Source organism: Phlebotomus argentipes, unplaced genomic scaffold (assembly GCF_947086385.1).
Source record: "Phlebotomus argentipes unplaced genomic scaffold, Phlebotomus argentipes genome assembly contig_5, whole genome shotgun sequence".
NCBI lineage: Eukaryota > Metazoa > Arthropoda > Insecta > Diptera > Psychodidae > Phlebotomus > Phlebotomus argentipes.
The window spans coordinates 7,082,035-7,101,162 of NW_026776165.1; the positions used below are offsets into that span (position 1 = coordinate 7,082,035).

The 19,128-nt window shown below is 40.2% G+C and overlaps 3 protein-coding genes across 5 annotated transcripts; 1 reads left to right on the forward strand and 2 right to left on the reverse strand.

Annotated features, from left to right (window-relative positions):
* Nucleotides 1–7: 7 nt before the first annotated feature.
* On the reverse strand, nucleotides 8–2,995 carry LOC132256291 (aminomethyltransferase, mitochondrial). The gene is made up of 4 exons (XM_059752626.1): nucleotides 2,352–2,995; nucleotides 1,907–2,232; nucleotides 611–1,231; nucleotides 8–542 (listed from the first exon to the last, which is right to left on the reverse strand). Exons 2-4 carry the CDS (start codon nucleotides 2,163–2,165, stop codon nucleotides 199–201), a joined length of 1,224 nt encoding a protein of 407 aa, XP_059608609.1. The 5' UTR covers nucleotides 2,166–2,232; nucleotides 2,352–2,995; the 3' UTR covers nucleotides 8–198.
* Nucleotides 2,996–3,303: 308 nt separating this feature from the next.
* On the reverse strand, nucleotides 3,304–19,120 carry LOC132256290 (influenza virus NS1A-binding protein-like). Of its 3 annotated transcripts, XM_059752623.1 has the most exons (8): nucleotides 18,932–19,120; nucleotides 15,358–15,642; nucleotides 9,061–9,179; nucleotides 8,590–8,673; nucleotides 7,977–8,282; nucleotides 7,209–7,908; nucleotides 6,164–6,777; nucleotides 3,304–5,042 (listed from the first exon to the last, which is right to left on the reverse strand). In XM_059752623.1, the coding sequence occupies exons 2-8, from the start codon at nucleotides 15,386–15,388 to the stop codon at nucleotides 4,671–4,673; spliced, it is 2,226 nt and encodes a 741-aa protein (XP_059608606.1). In that variant the 5' UTR covers nucleotides 15,389–15,642; nucleotides 18,932–19,120; the 3' UTR covers nucleotides 3,304–4,670. The 3 variants fall into 3 exon arrangements, with proteins under 3 accessions (XP_059608606.1, XP_059608605.1, XP_059608607.1); XM_059752622.1 differs by lacking the exons at nucleotides 15,358–15,642; nucleotides 18,932–19,120 and adding an exon at nucleotides 12,632–12,841; XM_059752624.1 differs by lacking the exons at nucleotides 15,358–15,642; nucleotides 18,932–19,120 and having other exon boundaries at nucleotides 8,590–8,695; nucleotides 9,061–9,174.
* LOC132255907 (odorant receptor 4-like) lies at nucleotides 17,072–18,104 on the forward strand. The gene is made up of 3 exons (XM_059752078.1): nucleotides 17,072–17,217; nucleotides 17,280–17,973; nucleotides 18,051–18,104. Exons 1-3 carry the CDS (start codon nucleotides 17,072–17,074, stop codon nucleotides 18,102–18,104), a joined length of 894 nt encoding a protein of 297 aa, XP_059608061.1.
* Nucleotides 19,121–19,128: the final 8 nt, after the last annotated feature.

The window sequence follows — 19,128 nt, forward strand, 5'->3', positions numbered from 1 at the left end:
GATCTGAACTATGGGAGTGAGGCCGCAAGAGGCCCAGAGGAGTTTATATTGTATAAGAACACAGAAAATCTTGGGGACACTATTTTAAAATGTAAATAGGACAAACAATTTAATAAACAATTCTTTTCATCGACTTCAGCAAAGTGTCCTGACTTGCTAGGATTTATTCTTCCACAGAGAGAACTGGCCAATTGCCCACTATTTGGGCTTTGTGTAGTAATTCGCCTTGACGAAGGGCATTCGAGCGACTTCGGCGGGGAAGAACTTCTCCCGGATCTTCAGCTGAAGCTTCGTGCCATTGGCCTTGTGGGATTCCTTCACGTATCCCATGCCCACGTTTCCGCCCGCCGTGGGACTGGGACATCCGCTGGACACGCTTCCGATCTTCTCCTTGGCGTCCTCACTGAAGATCTCCACTCCGTGTCTGGCTGGTGGACCAGAGAGTGCGCGGATGCCCACGCGCCGACGCGAGCAGCCGTTCTTCAGCTGATCCACCACAATCTTGGCTCCGGGGAAGTTTATCTCGCTCCTCCGTCGCTTGGCTGAGGAGAGAGAAGGACATGAAATGCACATGAGGAAGAAGAGGGATTTTGTGCGGATTTCCTCTCACCCACTAGCCATGCAAGATTTGCCTCGATCGGCGTGGTGTCCTGATCAATATCGCTGCCGTACAGACACAATCCCGCCTCCAATCGCAGCGAGTCTCTGGCTCCCAGTCCTGCCATCTTCACGGCGCTCAGCTTGCTGCCCAGCAGCGCCTCGGCGATGTGCACCGCCCTGTCGGCCGGCATGGAGATCTCCACGCCGTCCTCACCAGTGTAGCCACAGCGCGTCACGCGGCAGTTCTCAATGCCCGCCACATCGGCCCTGGTGGAGGTCATGAAGTACAGATAGCGCAGATCGAAGTCGCACACTTCCTGCAGGCAGCGCACGGCGTCCGGGCCCTGCAGCGCCAGCAAGGCTCTGTCCTGAGGCGTGAGAAACTCCATGTCCACATTCTTGCCGCGGCGACGGAAGCGCTCCGCCGCCTCGGACATGATGTCCATGTCCTGCTGGCGACAGCCGGCGTTCGACACCACGTACAGCAGCGAGTCCGACAGGCGCGTGATGATGAGATCGTCCAGGATGCCGCCACGCTCGTTCGTGAAGACAGTCAAAGTGGAGGAGCCCTCGGGCAGCCCAGCGATGTCCGCCGTGCTGATGGACTCCATGCAGTCAATGGCAGCGGCTCCTGGACAGGGAAAAGAGCGAAGGATTCATTTGTGCAACTGAAGATTAACAGATTTTTTCATTCTCTTATGGCCAATTTTCGAAGCTTTCTTCAGGCATTTCTTCGCTTTTAATTGCAAAATAAAAACCGGAGGAATTATTTCACCAGTTTTAATCAATTTTAACGCTAAATTACGACACAGCAAAAGCGAAAAGCGTTTCCAATGTGCTTATCAAAGGGTTTGTCTCTGAGAAATACTGCTTGTTTCGCTTTATCATATTATTTGAATTAATTAAATAAAAGTGCCTCATGTTTTTTTCATTTGAACAAGTGTTTCAAATGAGAACTTGAGGTTGGCAAAGCTGGTTAAAGTGCCACTGTTGCAAATCCGCAAAAACACCGCGAAAAGTCAACGGGAAGTGAAATGAGCAAAATACTGATCATTTTATCAATCTTCACTCTCACTTCTGGGATCGTTTGTGCACATTTGAGTCAATTTGACTTGAAATTAAACGACTTTCTCTGGTACAACATTGAGTGTCCAGAGGATTTCCCGGACTTCAATTGCAATTGTGAGGATTTCTTCAAGTGTGTTGCTGGCCTGGACAGAAATCTCACGCACTTCCATCTTTACGTGGACAAGTGTGCAGACGCAGTTTGTCCTTTTTAGCGGTAAAACTTCACGAATTCACTCACCTCGCACGTAAGTCTGCAGCATGTGTGACACGTCGAAGATCGACGCCTTCGTGCGTGTGTGATTGTGCGACGCCGCGATGCCGAAGTCGCCGTACTGCACGGGCAGCAGGAAGCCGCCAAAGTTGACCATCTTCCCCTGATTCGCCACGTGGAAGTCATACAGACTGGTTTTCTCCGCCGCAGCGGCGGCAGAGGAGAAGCTCCTGGCGGCCAGGAGGCCGCGACTCACGCTCCTCAACGCTATCCTGGAGGCACTCATTGCGCTGACACACCCACTGGAGAGTTGCTCGCACTTTCGCTGCGCCTGGACATCGGCCGGGAAGGCACTGAAAGCGACAGATTAGCAGACTGAGATCAAGCGGACGGTTTCTTATCTGTGATCGCTTCATTGGCCGAGCGCAAAGGGATGGGATTTGGCGTGCGTAGAGAACTCAGAGTCACTTACCTGCTTCTCGCCTTCACATCATCGTTCACATCGAGACAGACAAACTAATGAACCACACTTTGGAAGGATCGGAGAAAATGTGCAATTCCTCGAAGGACTGTTGTAGTCAGAAGTGGCTGAATTGCCCCCTGATAGCCTGTTGAGGGTTAATGAGATCGCCAGAGCTTAGAAAACATCGACTTTCCGCAGTCATCAATTCATCTCTGATTCCGACGCTCTCTAATCTCCAGCTCAGCAGTGACACAGTCACAGAGATCACGACCCTTCCTATCACGATTCGCACAACGTCGCCGCTCTCACTTCTTGTCACTCTTCTTCAGTTTCCTACGACATTCTGATAGTATTAAAGCATCTTTATTACTTTCTGTTTTTCCTTTACTCTTGTTTTTGTGTCCAGAATCATTAGAAAAAGACGATAATTTCGCACAAGTTTAAATGTTCTCTTTTTTCCTCCTTCTCTCATTATTATTATTATTTCTCTCTTTATGTGACAAAATAAAAAATCATGAGAGCAAACATATTTTTCTTTCTATACAATCCTTCTTTTTCTTTGTTGTGTTTTTTTTTATAAGAATTTCATGCCCAATACATTAATTGAATGCAAAAAGAGACCAAATCAAAAATTGATTCAATCGCAAAAGTGGAAAAAATGATTTCTTACTCTCTTTTTTTTACTCTCTTAATGATATATTAGTAGGATTTTCACTTTTCACTACTGACAACATTCATTATCTTTTTTTGGAGACTTTTTTCATTTTTTTTTCTTCAAAGTTGAGACAAAAATTTACTTATTATTTTACACCCTCTCTTTGAAATTGTCTTTTATATCCTTCCTTCTTAAAAAAAAGTGTGCATCACAAAAAGAATTGCAGCAATAAAAAATATATCCCAAATCTTATGCCAATTTTATGATTTCATTTGATTTTCTTTCAACCCTCATTGTTTTTTCTCCCTCTCTCTCTCTCTACAATTGGAAATGTACCTCATCATTATTATTTTCATTATTTCTTCTTCATTTTTAAATTATAAATTCCTCTCAGTCTATTTTGTTTCTCTTTTACTGTTCTTTTTCACATCAACTTTTCAATATAATATTTCTTCTTTATTTTTTGGATCCCCAACATCACAATTTTAATAGTGAGACTGAAATTAAATTTCACACACATTAATATCGTGAGTATAAATTATGAGCTTTTATCACTCAATTACAATTTTTTTTTCTTTCTTTAAATCTCTTATTTTTTCATTAATACAATAGTCCTCTTCACATCTTCTTTTTAAATTGCTATGATTTTTATTTTCTTTTGTATCCCTCTTATTACTTAAATATTCAAGAATAAACTGCTGTAAAATGTTTAGTTATAGTTTTATCTCTTCTCCTTCTTCTCTTTCTCTCTTTTCAAAGTTATCAACAATTTTTTTTTTTAGTTTTATATCCTCTCTCAATATTCTCATAATATAGATATAATATGATTAATACAATCAACACGAGAAATTTTTATCAATAATTGAGTTGAAAACTTTCAAAAATTGGTGGATTAGAAAGACTTTTTACAAATTTCGTGTTTTGGACTAAACATAGTTTAATTCCCAATAAAAAATGGACTCACGCTTGATTACAACATTAAAATGGCAGCAAATTCAATGAAGACACACAATAATCATGTCGTTATCTCATTGACAAATTCCCTGTTTGCAGCCTCAACTCAACTATTGACACTTCCCCGTTTGATTTCTCCAAGTGTATTTTTTATTTTATCATGTCTTTCTCCTCCATATTTTCGCCAGAAAAAGTGTGCGACTGGAGGATGTGAAAAATAAAGTAGAAAAATGTCATACATTTTCATCAATTAGATTACTTTTTTTTCTTCAATCTCTACAACTCTCAACACTCATTAAAGGCCATCAACTTGGTGGTAAAATACATTAATCTTTCCATAATTGAAAAGGAAATTCATGAGAAAGAAAAAAAAAAGTTAATACGTGGTTTTGTGAAGAATATGGAATTATGCGCGCCCTTAAATTGTATTGCAAATTGATTCCCAAGATTAAATGTTACTCAGTAGTTTTGTCTTCTATGTTGAACTCTTCAAAAACTGTGTCTGTGTGAGCTTAAGAACTAACGAAGAGTTACCTTCTATGTGTTGTCTTTAAGATTAGTTGACGACATTCAATAAAACTCTTTCTCTCTCTTTCATATCTCAAAACTACATTTTATCAAGCATTTTTATCTCTAATATGAAAATAAGATTTACCTTCAGCAAAATTTCCCTCCCACTGTCATCAAATATGGCTTTCTCTTCACCCCCACTCACCCCCTCAATTACTAACAATTTCATCCCCATTGTGAGCCTCACTCTTGGCCTCCGCGAAGCTGTTGTAGCCCAACACAATGGACAACTTCTTCTCCACGGCGCTCTCATCAATCACCAGCCGATCCTCAACCTCTCTGTGGCCATTTACGCCATTTGTCACCTCAACACGCCCATTCGTCTCACTCTCCAGCGCCGGCGGCGCGTCGCCGTTGCCCGTTTGCGCCACAAAAGTCGTCCACTCATTGGTATTCGGATCCAAATACTCAATCGTATTGAGGAATGTCTTCCCGGAAAAGCCACCAACAGCATACAACTTGTCCTTCACCACCACAACGGACACATTTGAGCGCGGTGTCGTGAGATTTGGTCCTTGAATCTGCAACATAGACAGCAAATATACACCGTTAAAATGTATGTTCAGGAGACTCTTTTCATGCCATCAGGCAATTTACATGATTGCAATTGCAATGGAAATAAACACGCAAATCAGAAAATTATATATGATTGAGAAAAACATGCAAAGATTGTTTGATGTGTAAAGTTATTAGAGAGTAAATGAAGTAGGACAAGGAGTTGACAAACCAGCAGAAATTGGTCAGGAAAAACCCTGTGAAATCGATCCTCGGCAATAATTCAAGGAATTTATTATTGAAATTCCACACCACTGTATGATTCGACAAATGGCAGAACAAATAAAGAAATAACACGTGAATATTGCGAATTTGAGAGATAAATTATCTCAAGAAGAATCCCCATTTAATTGTCTTCTTCCGTTTGCATTTCAAAATTAATAACCTTGAATTTTATTGTAATTATGATTTGCAAAGCATGACAAATACATGGTGTGTAAATAAATATGACAAATTTTCACGCACAAAACTAATATAAATCACCATGAATTAGCCCCATTTTTATGATACCCAACAACGCGTGATTACCCACTTTTCCATTCATCACTGATAAGCAACGCGAAAATTTATGTGAGCACTTCTTCTTTCATCACTTGGCATTATCTCTCTCTCGTTCTAAACAACCATTTACTGCCCAATTGATTAGAGAAAGATGCCTTTGCAGAGCCATAAAACAATCTCTCACATGCTTAGGATATTTTTAGATAAATTATTGCTATTTGCGCCCGAGCTCACACGAACAATAACATTTAAACAGTGCTGAGTTTGAGTTCCATGTCCTTTCAAATCACCGACTGATTCCCATTATCTGTGCTGCAGAGTGACTCAAGTTCACACTGTTTGAGCATGGAAGATAGGAATGGTAAATAGAGAGAGAAGAATGGGTAAAACAAAAAATTGTGCAGAATATGAAATGATCTCACGATGATTTCCGCGTGAGACCACTGTGTCACTCTGGCCCATATTATATATGATTCATTTGCCTCCCCTTAGTCGCATTCCATCCGCAAATCTGCACGGTGGAATGTGTGCCAATATGAGGGAGGCTTTTTAATTACTCCAATGTCAAATAATATGCGTGACTCACCCAAACTTTGTTCTCCTCATCGTAAATCTCTGTGGTTGAGAGCGAATGGGATCCATCACTGCCGCCAATGGCATACAGTCGCCCTTTGAACTCAGCCAAACCGCAACCACGACGAGCCGTGAGGAGAGAAGCCGCCGCTGACCACTGATCCACCTCAGGGTCGTACACCTCACAGGAAGAGAGACAATTCCACGCATCGCTGCCACCGACAGCCCACAATTTCCCCCTGAATGCCGACACTCCGGCCTGTGTGCGTCCAGTGTTCAATGGTGATACACTATCCCAGCGATCGCCATCAATATCCAGCGCATCACACTGACGAATGCCACTCTGGCCATTCCAGCCGCCGATGCAGTACACACGGCCGTTCAGGGCACACACGCCGGCATTGCTGCGCGCCAGTGGCAGGCGACAGCACTTGCGCCACTTGGACGCACCCTCCGGCAGACACTCCACCGTGTCCAGCTCTGTGGTGCCATTGCTGCCGCCCACAGCGAACGTCGTGCCGGCAATCACAGCGATCTGGACACGTCCGCGAGCCTCAATCATGCTCGGACGCTGGATCCACACATTCTCATCCGGACAGTAGGCCTCCACGAGACGAAGACATTCACCTGCAAAGAAACATTAAGATTTGTCAGCCAAATTCTTCCGTCACTCGATGTGTAAAAAGAAAAGAAAGAAAAAAAAAATGTGCAGAATAATGAAATGATCTCACAATGGCTTAATCACTGAGATCACTGTGTCATTCTAAAAGTTAATTTGCCTCCCTTTAGTCGCATTCCTTCTTAGTTAATTCACAGAGGAACGTGTGCCAATATGAAGGAGGGTAAGGAAAGAGATAATTAAGCTGATCATTTAGCCATATATTCAAAAAGTGATTTATATTGAACGGAACCAGACACTTGCGTCACACAAACATTTTGCGCGCGTCGATCATAAAAAGTGGTCTTAATTGAGAGTGATTTTCAACACGACCCACACCGCATTGCCACGTCGCAAATTTGCATGCAATTAAGCTGAATATCTTGTGTCTTTCTCTCACCTCGATCATATCCACCGCACACGAGCAACTTGCCGTCCAGTTCGGAAACACCTAGGCCACACTTAGGCCCCGACATGGTCGCCACCTCGCAGAAGAGCTCCGGTCCGTCCGCCGCATCCTCACTCTTGGGCCCGAACGTCAATGCATCCGGCGTGTGAATGGGCGATGCACTCGTGGGCACATTGAGGCGCAACTGAATGGAGATGCGCGTCAGTGCGCCATCCAGCGTCACGAGCGACACAAAGGTGTTCTCAGCGACTTTCGTGCTGCCCAACACAGTCCAGTCAGGCTGAAAATTGCCCTCAACCTCTTCGCGATCGCCACCAATGTCACGCGAGTAGATCAGAACTCGCGGACGAATCGGAGCGGCCAAACACTTGCGCCTGGTTTTGTTGTTGGGACACTTGAGCACGAGACGCTTGTAGTCCTGCACCAACTCAGACTCAGACTCATGGCCCGGCGGGAGGTCAGAACAGTCCTGAAGGGAGTTGTCCAGTGCCAGATAGAGCAGATGACTGCGCTCCAGCAGATGGGGCATCGAGAGTGACTCCTCGGACAGCTGACGCTTCATCCAGTCAAGAACCAGGCGCGCCAGAGAGCTGTGCGTGACCAGAGACATCTCCTGCTTCGTCTGATACAACACCTCAATCTGAACGCAGGGCAGTTGCAGGAATCCCGGTGACTGATCCACCTCAGCAAACTGATGAAATCACAGAGAGGAAGAAAGTCAATCTCTGAGAAATTTCTCATCTGCGAAATAAATCTCACCTGCTTAGCAATGAAATCATCAACTTCCAGCACAAATGCCTTGTTCTTCGTGATGCCCGGCAAAGAGCGCGTCTCAATGCACGATTCAGGCGTGAGTTCAGCTATCAAGTGCTTCGCACACTCGCTTACCACGCGATCCATGCGTAGCTTCCATGCTGCCAAGTAGACATCCTTCACCAGCACATCCGGAATCTCCAGCGTTGCCGTGTATGCATAATCCACGAGAATCTGCAGAGCAATCTTACTCATGCCGCCATTCAGCCTGTAGCTCGGAATACTTCCATCTCCGCTGCCATTCTGCGTTTGCTGCACCGCAAAGAGAAAGAAATCAAGGGAGAAGAAAAGGAGAAATATTAGTGAAAAATTTTCCACGTGTGAAGAAAATAACCAGCTTCGAATGTCACTTGAAATCTTTGCCATCACTTTTTCACACCCCAAAATTTCTTTGCCTAGAAGATAACAATAAAAATAAACAGATATGCAAAGACCCAGTCATTCGATCTATTTTCTTTTTTTTTTTCTTTTTGCTTCCAAGAAAACAAGTGTCACGCCGGAGGCAAAAGTGGGAGGATGACAAGAAGGAGGTGGGAAAACTGGAATGGTCAAATCTTACCTGATCAGCACTAAATAATTCCATCAAGTACGGCGAAACGCATGCCAAGACATTTCGATGAGCATGAATATCGGCATTGCCAACCTGCATCGAGAAGTAAAACACCCTAAATGTGTGAAAATAATCGCCCACACACAAGAAAAATGAGAAAAGAATAAAATATCAATAATGACAAGTGAGAAGGGAGACAATTTGGGACATAAATATGGTTTAATACAAATATTTCAAAATACTCCTTTTCTTCTTTTTTTCTCTCTCTCTCCCTTTTCTGCCCACACTTATTTTCCCCCCGTCGACAAGGCAAAATAGTGTCATATCATCGTCTAAAAGAAAACTTATACTTTTCCTCATCCTCCAAATTAATATTATAATTATTCTAGTGTGAAAAATGTTTCAGAATTTTGATGATCGTGTGTGGATTTTGCATTCACTTCATTGCATTTATCACTTATCAATTCCCCAAATACTTACATTGAGAATCACATCACAGAAGAGCCGATGCTTTCTCATGGTGGCCAAAGCCTGCAGAAAGGACGACTTGAGATCATTATCGGTGAATTTCAGGAAGCCACAGTCCTCCATTGCATCGTCTGCAAAGATGAAGAAAAAATGCGTCCATTAAACAACATTCATCCAATGATTTACGCACCGTTGCGAAATTCACTCGCTTTCCACACTTCACTTGTCTAATTTTAAAAACAAAAGACCCCATTAATGCGTAAGAAAATTAAAACAATCTCATCCTCATGGCTCACTTTCGTCATATGTTTTTCAGTTCGAAAGTGCTCGAAATTACATTGAACAGAATGCGCCTGATAAGAAAAGAGATTGTGATGCTGTTTGTTGGTAAATTAGCTGATGATATCCAAAGCTCACTTGTTTCATTTGCTTAGATTGTGCATGAGTTGAATCTATTTATAAATTCCATTGAAAAGAAAAGTGTAAGAGTTTCTGCTATTCTGCTATTCTGCTATTTTAATTGATTTCTATAAACTCCTTGAATTTTCTTCATTGCGTCTGCCGCTGTTCAACCTTCGCAGCAAAGCGCAGAATTAGTTTTCTCAATAAATCCTATAATTCTAAGGGACTTTCAGTAGAGATCTTTTAATTAAATTGAAAGAATATTTTTTTGTTTAAACATGTTCATTTTATCACCTCATCATTTTAACACCTTATTTTACATGAGTTTATCAAAAAAAAATCAAGATCGATGACTCAAGTTTTGTGACAAAATTCAATTCCTCCGAAGCTTGACAATATGATAACAAAAAAAGTGTTGAAGAACAATTAACAATAAACAAATCCAACTATTATTATCCACCAACCAATTCGCGCCATGAGGGCTAGAAAGAATATTTTTGCCAGTGTTTTGCGTCAATCTCCCAAGTGTTTTTTTCTTTCTTTCACTAATCGTAAAGCCGTATATTATATGCCTGCTAATCAATTTTAGTCACTCAAAAATTGCTTCTCGCTCGGTACGAATAATGTGTAAATATAACGAGGATGGCACGCGGTGTATAAAAAGAGTGCGGAACAAAGTGTTACTTTTTGCCGGACAGCTTTATCGGACACACACACGCAGAACAGAAAAAAAGACAGAGGAAATTTCAATGTGACTCAAGTTCACGTGATTAAAGGCTAAAGTGTCGCAAAAACTGGGATAAGAAAATTGATTATTTTCACTCGCTTTTTGGGGGCGCGGGCAATTTGGGAGATTTTTTCAGAAATTTCCATTCAAGTTTATTGCCTTCTATTTCTCTTTTTTCTCTCTCTCTATTAAATTCACATTCATCGCTAATCTTTTCTCTGTCAACATCACCCGAGATTGCAATGGTGCCAGACTCTTTGGCCCCCTTCCGACTCTGCACACAATTCTGCTGAAACAATATTTTTACATGTGCCCCGATTAACTAGAATCACCGAGAAAGGATTTTGTGCAATTGTTTATAGGCAAATAAGTGTGAAGAAATGTGATATGACTTAATCTTTCTTGTTGATCATAAAAATCCACCACAAACAACATGAAGAAAATGAGCTGTAAAAGTCTCAAGGGAATTTTAATCGATAGCATATTAATGACAGTAAGATAGAATTATCTCAACAATGCTTCGTTTATCGAGTTTTGATGGCTTCTGAACATGTAAATAATGTGAATTTTAGCGGGTAAATATTATTACAATATCTACTCTTTCGCACATCACGCGCTCTTCATGTCTCATGAGAAAACAGTCAAAAGATATGGTGGTTTCATTGCGTAAATGGAAGAGCAAAGACAGCAACAAAAAAAAAGGATTATCTATGCGATAAATTGTACAAAATACGTCCTCATTCTAATTACAAGGCAAAATAACACGATATTCATCGTGGAAAATTGACACTGAATCAATGTTAAATTACATTATTTCGTGAAAATTGCACACTTCACCCACGCAAATGCGACAAAGCTGCAATTTCTTTCCAATTTCCGTGGCACATTATTTAATCAGTGAGCACAAATTGCAATTCAGTGTACTGAGGATACACAAGAACTGTAATTTGCACTCTTTTGCAGCTGTGAATTGCAAATAAACCCTCTATGAAGTTTATATAATTCTATTGGAATTTCGCCTCTCTTCTTTTCTCCTTCTCCTCTTGTCTTTCTTTCACCATGGAAAATTTTGAGCATGATTAGCGAACATCTCGGGGCCAACGACACAACCCAACAATGGTCAAAAATGGCATGTGATGTACAACCAGCCAAAGCGGGCAAACAAATTGAGGGAAAAAAACACCACACTTTTTCTTCGCACATAACCAACAAGTTAGTCACTATTGTGAACCTTGAACTTAATAATTCAGCGTCTAAGAGATCATTTCTCTCGCGAGCACAGCACTCAAAATGAGGTCACAGTCGGAAAAAGGGTCACGCATTCATTGGCTAGTGACCTCAATTTCAGTGGAAAGAAAATAATTGCCTCCGGAAGTAATAGAGGGGAAAAAAAAGAAATGCGAGGATGAAAACACCTGAAGGTCAAACATGTGTGAAACTAATAGGGATTCTCAACGGCAGCGTAACATTTAATTCAATTAAATGTCTCATTTTACACACACACACACACACGCGCGATGCCAAATCAATACCACTTAGAGTGACAAGTTCAACGTGATAAAAGTCCTATCAGAAGAGATTGGAAAGGCATTAGAGTGATATCGCTAAATCTGGCTCTAGATAAATATATCTTCTCGCATTCTGCGCCACTGAGTGGTTTGTAAAAGTAATGGGATTCCCAGAGGATTAGCAGCATGGCAAGAACTCGTCAATAAATCTCAGAGATAAAGTTGAGAATGAAAGAAGTTATTTTTTTTGTAAAGAAAATTAACTACCGCGAATGATATAAAAATATCTTAACAGTGTCTCTTGCAATTAAGTATCAACACTGATATAAATGTCTAATTAACCTTGAATATTATACTTTTATTCTTCCTATCGAAACACAGACAGAAAGACTTTCTTTCCGCATTTTCTCTGTCTTAGATTCATAAAATCTCTTTAACAACTTGATTGAGATTGATCACATTGAGTACCAAAAGTGAAAATCTTGATTTCTTGATATTTAGCAAAGACATCCTTAGAAATAAAACCCCTAATATAGACAATAGAACAGATTCTTTCTAATCAAATCACCCAATCAATCAATAAGGAAGTTTCGAATGGCTCCAAAACATATTGATTCTATCTAAACACACACTTTTGTGCTTCACTGTAGCACACCAAATAATTTCCATAGAGACTGACATGAAAATCAATCAATTCCAAACAATTTCTAGAAGCAAAATAAGGAGTTATTTAACCTTGAACAATATGATGAGGGATGAATAATAATAATAATCCCTCATGTTTTCCTTGAACACATTTTTCTGTCACATAATTTCAACCCAGACAGACTTTCAACCACGACATCAATCGATAACTCTTCACTCTCCTTTATTATTTTCTCTTACATGTTTTCAAATTCTCAAAATTATATTCTCTTCATTGAAAGTAGCCAAAATAAATCTTTACCGCTGTCGTAGTTGTTGAGAAATCTCTGTTTTATCCTCATACTTCACAATTATAATCAAACTTTAAGCAATTTTCCACTTGAGAAGAAAACTTTCAAAATCGAAAAAAAACACAAAGCGTTATCTGAGGACAACACAGAATTTATAGGGAAACTTAGCACACAGATTTATCCTCATTGTCAGTCAAACGAAGGGATTTTTGTTTGGTGAATTTTTCCGCACAACAACGCTTGTTGAAAACCTCACTGAGTGGTGACTCGCGACACCCTAAAGGCATTCTACCTCAGCACAGGTTCTTTTAACACCTCAACCACAGACAAATTGCACATTCTCACTCGCTGCCTCTCAAATTCAATTACAATCTTCTGTGTGTGTGTGTTTGTGCGCAACAAAACACAGAAGCAAAGCGATTAAATCTCCCACTCCAAACCACAATGAATTTGCACACACCTCCAAGTCATACCACCGAAGGCACAGCTGATTACATATGATGCAAAGCAATGAATTCCACACTTAAGTGTTATCATGGCCAAATAAGCGTGAACATATAATGCACATTTTATCAACTTATTGTGTTTGACTTTCTAAAAACGTATCACAAACAGAAATTCTTAGAATATATTCACTTTTATCACTCTTATTTGCTTACTTTTTTTTCTTGTAGCAAATTGTGCACGAGAGAAAAAGAATCCACACGTCATTCTCAGCACAAATTAACATTATATGAAACACAACTAATAAAACACTACCTTCTCAATTGAGCAAATAATTGAATGCTTAGGCATTTCATTAAAAATTGCTTGAGAGTCAGAACAAATCACTGTTCAGACTCTTCACGTGACTTCAATGCGCGCCAACGCATGTGTTTCTTTCTGTAATTCTTCTCTAAACACTCCACTCTGTTCAATGTTGCAATTTAACAACAAACTCACGTGAAGAATTATTAACATTATTTATGCAGTAATTCAATGCAATTGTATCGACAAATTACGTCAGATGCATGCTTCTTATTTTCAAATTCTTCCCTTGACCATTTGAATAAATTAGATTTGCTGCAGATTTACAAATGCTATTTATACAGATTGTTATAAATTTAACAACTGGAACTCTTTAATTCCTCAGCTTATCCACAATTTCTGTGTCGTCCAAAGGAATTTTGAACAAAAACCCTGACCACTTTTAGTGGGTGAGAAAAAAGTCTGCAATTTGTGTGAGGTTTTAATAAGGTCAAAGGTTTCCTCTTCACGATGAAAAAATAGGTGAAGAACATCACTTCAGCGCATAATATTGAGGAACCAATTTACTCTGTGGAAACTTTTACGTTGGAAAAACCCCAATATAATTGATCAACTTCTCTGCTGATTTCACTGTCAACCTCCCGTCAATTAAATGTGATGTCGTGGCGGCGTCTTTATCTCCACACAGCAAACCAGCATCATTGGCAATGCAAATTGCTCTAATTGTTGATGAATTGAGTGATATAGAAAGGAGACACTTTTCTCCAACAGCACAAAACCTCATTAAGTCATTCACTGTGAGAACACGCGAGGTGGCCAAATAAGAACTTGTCTTTGTCTTTGTATCTCTCATCAGCAAATTTCGAGTGCTTCATAAATTCATTTTTGTGTTTCTTCTCTATACTCGCAATTTTTTCCCCCATCGCACAATCGTAAATGATAACGAGAACTTAATAACGTGCCATAATCTCTCTTCAGAATTGTGGTGAGATATCAGAAAAACACACCACTCTGATAGCCTTATTATAATAATTCCTATTATATATGTGAAATGTATGCTTTTTTTCGGGCCGAATGATGAAATAGAAGCGCGAGAGATGAATAAAACGAAAGGAGAGCAAATATTGTAATCTGGGCTCTGCTCAATGACTCTCTCTCCCAATGTGAGGAGGCACAGTTGGCATGATGCCCCCCCTCAAAGAGCCGTCCGTTCTCGTATTCAGTGTCGGAAAAAACACTTGTTCACAGCCGGCTTTATTATCTTCTCGCGCACGCTGTGAAATCTCTGACGAAGAGACCTTTTTCGCAAAACGGCACAGCAATTTAGCAACAGGGTGTATTTTTTTTTACCCTTTTCCCCATCATCACACCATTTCCGGAATATCCCGGTTACACAGTGTGATTAAGTGTTGGACGATAGTGAGTTAATGATGCTCCAAAAATATCCACTATCAATTCCTACACACTCACTGTGCTAATTTCTAAGAATACCCCTTTTCTTCACTCTCCAACTGTTCAACAAGGTTTTCTATCAGGCATTCTCGAAATGCCACGTTGAATTCTAATGCCATTACACCACCTCTTCACACATCTCACGTGCTTTTGTAGCAAAATCTAGTCCATTTATTGGACTTATTGTGACAATATGTTTATTAAGCGCTAATAAAGGTATCGAATGTGGAATTACATAATAGATTTTCATACGACAACTCTCTAATTAAAAAGTGCTCCAAAGTATTTACCAACTGACAAGAAAATTATTCCATCAATTCTCCGACAAAACCGCTCTTGTCATTCAATATCATCATAAAAGAACACAAACTTCCTTAGAAACCAAGACAAACTTTTCCCACTCTTTCTCTCTCTCTTCCTTCTTGACTTTACACATCCTTCTCGAACATTTCGCAGAAGAATTAAATTCTTTCTCAGAAAAAAGGCATCACAAGAATTCAAATGAAATAAACTATCCATAAAATAAATATTTACTCACCACCAATAGAGTTTTCAATTCTTGGTCTCATGGTTGTCTTTCTTCTTCAAATTGTAGCTGACGTAGAAAAGAATTTACGTGAAAATTGAAAAGGTGTTGCGTGAGAAGGAAAAATGCTTCTTGTTGCCAAAAACACGAAAAAAAAGAAATGCTAGAGAAAGTGTCGTCTGTCTCGCTATTGCGTCGTTCCTCTTTTTGCCTCTCCAGAGCAGATTCGAATCCTCACACACACAGTTGAGAGTATGAGAATAACCACGCACGTTGCTAAATGCAAATTTTCACTACCTGCAAAAGAGAAATGCAAATTTTATATATTTCAAGCGCAATTCACCATGTCAACTGTTGTTGTTATTTTTGCAAATGTTTCCCTTTGCGCACAAGTGAATGTTTGATCGAATTTTGACGTGGAAAATTTCGTGCACGCTTTGTTACTCCATTGTCTACGCGAGACGTGTAGACAATGATAAAAAACAATAGGTTTGAATACGCCAATTATATTTTTCAAACACACGATGGCAGAATTGCCTCTGAGTTCAGCAAGGAATGCTCTGAATTCCCTTCAAAGTTCCAAAACTCGAAATGTAATTGATATTTTTTAGATAGAAAACACCAAAATAAAACAACTTGTGAGAAGTAATAGTTCTTTTTCAACAACTTCCTATAGATTTTGGAAAGGAAAAGCGTCGTCGAAGTCTCAAATAGGTTAGAAAAGTTGAAGAAAATTGAGCTGAACTTGCTTATTTTTACTTGGAGTCTTTCTTCCTTTTCTTGGAAATAAATTCTTCATAGGCGAGGAAATTTAAAAAAAAAAGTCCACTCTTTTTACTGGGCTTCTATTCAAGTGCCCTTGAAACTTCCCAGAATTATCGCACAAAGAAACAATAAACAATGTCACCACCTTCTTAATAAAACATCGCCTTAAGAATTATAAAACTTTACAACTTATTGTAGATCGAATTCCCCATACCAACCGGCAAAACACTCAGCCCTGCCTAATTGGTATTCCTGGAGATTGTGTGGCGGGAATGCCACTGTCTAAGGCAACCCTCTCCTTCTGACGAGACCTTTGCTGATAGAATAAGACGGTGTAGAGGCAGCACTGAGAGTGACGCGAGAATGCGTGCGAGTTAGTCTTCTTCTGATCGCGGGTGAGAATAGTGCAGTGCCTTAAGAATAGGGGACGCAGCAAAGCGGGGCGGCAGAAGGAGTTGGCGACATAGATGCTAACCCCCTATGAAGTTAGATTATGCTTCATTATGATATACATTTTTAATGATAAAACTGCATAAGGTGCAGTTAACTAATTTTATATAAAGACTTCTCAAAGTAAACCTATTAGAGCAGCTGATATTTTTCCACGCGTCTGTTGAAATATTCAGAAATTATTCTCAATATTAGTGTGTCTTTGTTGATAACGGAAGTCAGAAGTTTCCTGTCCGAGACATCCTTCGGAAGCATGTCTTTAGTGCAGTATCACCGCGCCTGTAAGACATTTATCTCGATATTCTTGAGTGTTTGGTGCTTGGATTTCCTCCCAAAATCCAAATATGTGTTGCTAAATACGTTAAAATTTCTGTTTTTTCCTATCTTAATGTTCTCCAGTATTTCGCTTTCCACTTGGCATTTACTTTCCGATCTAAATCCTGATGATATGATTGATTTGTCATTCACAATTATCATAATCTTTGCCTGTTTTCAATGTGTAATGATATACATGGCAATAAACATTGTGAATAAGGACAAAGTCCAGAACATCGTGAAGTACTTCGATTGCATACTCAATACGGAGCAGTACATCATATCGAATCTTCGGAATACATTCTATTCAGCAACTCTTAGACAAACGTTCATCTATGGAAGGTCGAAAAGGAGTGATTTGGAGTGTTTTCATACTACAACAATATTATAATTTCTTCTTTCAGACTCCTCTGGATCTTCATAACATCCTTCGGACTGGCAGTTGCGGTTTTCGATGTTACACACACTGAAAGACACATGCCACTGTTGCACAGCACTCCAGGAATTTCTGAGCACAGCGTCTTCTACTATCCTGTGAACATTGTCCTTCAATTGGCATTCGACATCATTACGCTGGAATTTGTCGTTTGCTCCGATTTGCTCATAATTGTCATGATTATGTACTGCAATGCAGAAATCAAGTCCATTCTCGCTCTCATTTCCAGCCTTAACAACGAAGACATCGTTGGAAGTGAGGCTAATGTCATTTTGAAGATTATCCACAATGTTCACGTCAGTTTTTTCGAGAACGCAAACCAACTGACCGACGTTTTCTGGCAAATCTACTTTCATAAACTCTTCACGATTCTCATCTACTTCTGCTCGGCAATGTTTCTGTTGCAATCAAAGGACGTGTCAATTCTTGCGTCTCTCCTCTGTCTGGTAGTCATCGTAGTGCAAAGCTTCCTGCTTTGCTACTTTGGTCAAGTGCTACAGAACGGATCAGAAGAAATGGCAAATTCTCTCTATATGACAAAGTGGTATTTGTTGGCCATAAAAGATCAAAAGATTCTCCTAATCCTTATGAATGGTTTCAAGAATCCAATCAAGGTGGAAACATTTGGATTCGGAGTGATTTCTTACTACACATTCGTTCAGGTTAGTTTGCAAGGACATTTTCTAATTTACTGATTTTCTAATTTTCTAATTTCATAATTTACTGCCCATCTCTTCAGATCTGCAAGGCTTCAACGTCGTATGCTGCCATTATCTACACTCTATATCTATAAAACTAACAGATTTAAGTTTCAATCAGAGAAAATATATGAATATAAATACAGTAGAAAAATATTAGAAGGGAAATCATCTATCTGATGAAACCTTTAATTAAAAAAAAAAAAAAAATTAGATTTATCCGGATAAATTACAATTATGTACTTAGAACATCAATAAAGACTATTAAATTTCACAGTTAAACAGGAAAAAATCAATCAATATTTAAAATAATTAAACTTCCTTGAGTTTTGTTTTTCTTTCTCGAACACTTCCTAAATCTTTGCCCAAAAATACATATATTTTGGTGCGCATGTGGAAGAATAGTTTTAATCAGGATTTATTTATTTATTCAGAGCATTCTGACAACATGACTTGTGTTCTTGACGCGCTTTTCACCCTTTGTCTTCCCTTTTCTCTACACAGACGCGTCGACAATTGGCACGGTGTCATCAATGTCCATGCCACCGGACAGGCAAATAAGCTTTCTTTGAACTTTCTTCTCTCATGGGGCGCTACCGCACCTTGCGAACGCCACACAGGCGGCCATGTTGGATGCGCACAGCGCCCCAGAGCCCCACCACGCCCCGCCGAGAGCCGCTGTGGAGGCACGCGAGGACGGGCCCCTCGCCAACACCACGCGGCCCGCCGTATGCAAAGCGACCTCGCAATTTTTCACATCATGTGGCGATGGCGGTGCGTGACGTCACCGCCAGCAAAACGTGGTGAAGCTATTTGGCTGCCACGGAGTGCATTTTGCCGAGGATCGCGTGGATTTGGCAGGAACTGCGCAATTTTCACAAGTGGCTGGAAAGCCTGGAAAAACACCTTGAGTGGCACTTACCAAAATAAAAGGCGAAAAACGGTGAGAAAACACACGTTGCATCCAACAAATGATTCCAAAACGCAAATGGTTGTTCCTGCCAGAGACACTTTACCCACAATATCACAATTTCATAATTGATTGGCAGACAGAGAAGAATTTCTTCGGCGCAATGCACAGATCACGTCTGAGAGCTCCAGCGGCCATGTCGAGACTGG

What these genes read in the sequence shown, in the direction of transcription:
- LOC132256291 (XM_059752626.1), bottom strand. Translation starts at nt 2,165, where the DNA reads ATGAGTGCCTCCAGGATAGCGTTGAGGAGCGTGAGTCGCGGCCTCCTG. An exon ending in GCTGCAGACTTACGTGCGAG is followed by an intron (nt 1,232 to 1,906) that starts GTGAGTGAATTC and finishes TTCCCTGTCCAG; the next exon opens with GAGCCGCTGCCATTGACTGC. An exon ending in AAATCTTGCATGGCTAGTGG is followed by an intron (nt 543 to 610) that starts GTGAGAGGAAAT and finishes CTCTCTCCTCAG; the next exon opens with CCAAGCGACGGAGGAGCGAG.
- LOC132256290 (XM_059752622.1), bottom strand. Translation starts at nt 12,671, where the DNA reads ATGAGGATAAAACAGAGATTTCTCAACAACTACGACAGCG. An exon ending in TCTGTGATGTGATTCTCAAT is followed by an intron (nt 8,674 to 9,060) that starts GTAAGTATTTGG and finishes TTCTCGATGCAG; the next exon opens with GTTGGCAATGCCGATATTCA. An exon ending in AATTATTTAGTGCTGATCAG is followed by an intron (nt 8,283 to 8,589) that starts GTAAGATTTGAC and finishes TTTGCGGTGCAG; the next exon opens with CAAACGCAGAATGGCAGCGG.
- LOC132255907 (XM_059752078.1), top strand. Translation starts at nt 17,072, where the DNA reads ATGGCAATAAACATTGTGAATAAGGACAAAGTCCAGAACATCGTGAAG. An exon ending in CAAACGTTCATCTATGGAAG is followed by an intron (nt 17,218 to 17,279) that starts GTCGAAAAGGAG and finishes TTCTTCTTTCAG; the next exon opens with ACTCCTCTGGATCTTCATAA. An exon ending in CTTACTACACATTCGTTCAG is followed by an intron (nt 17,974 to 18,050) that starts GTTAGTTTGCAA and finishes CCATCTCTTCAG; the next exon opens with ATCTGCAAGGCTTCAACGTC.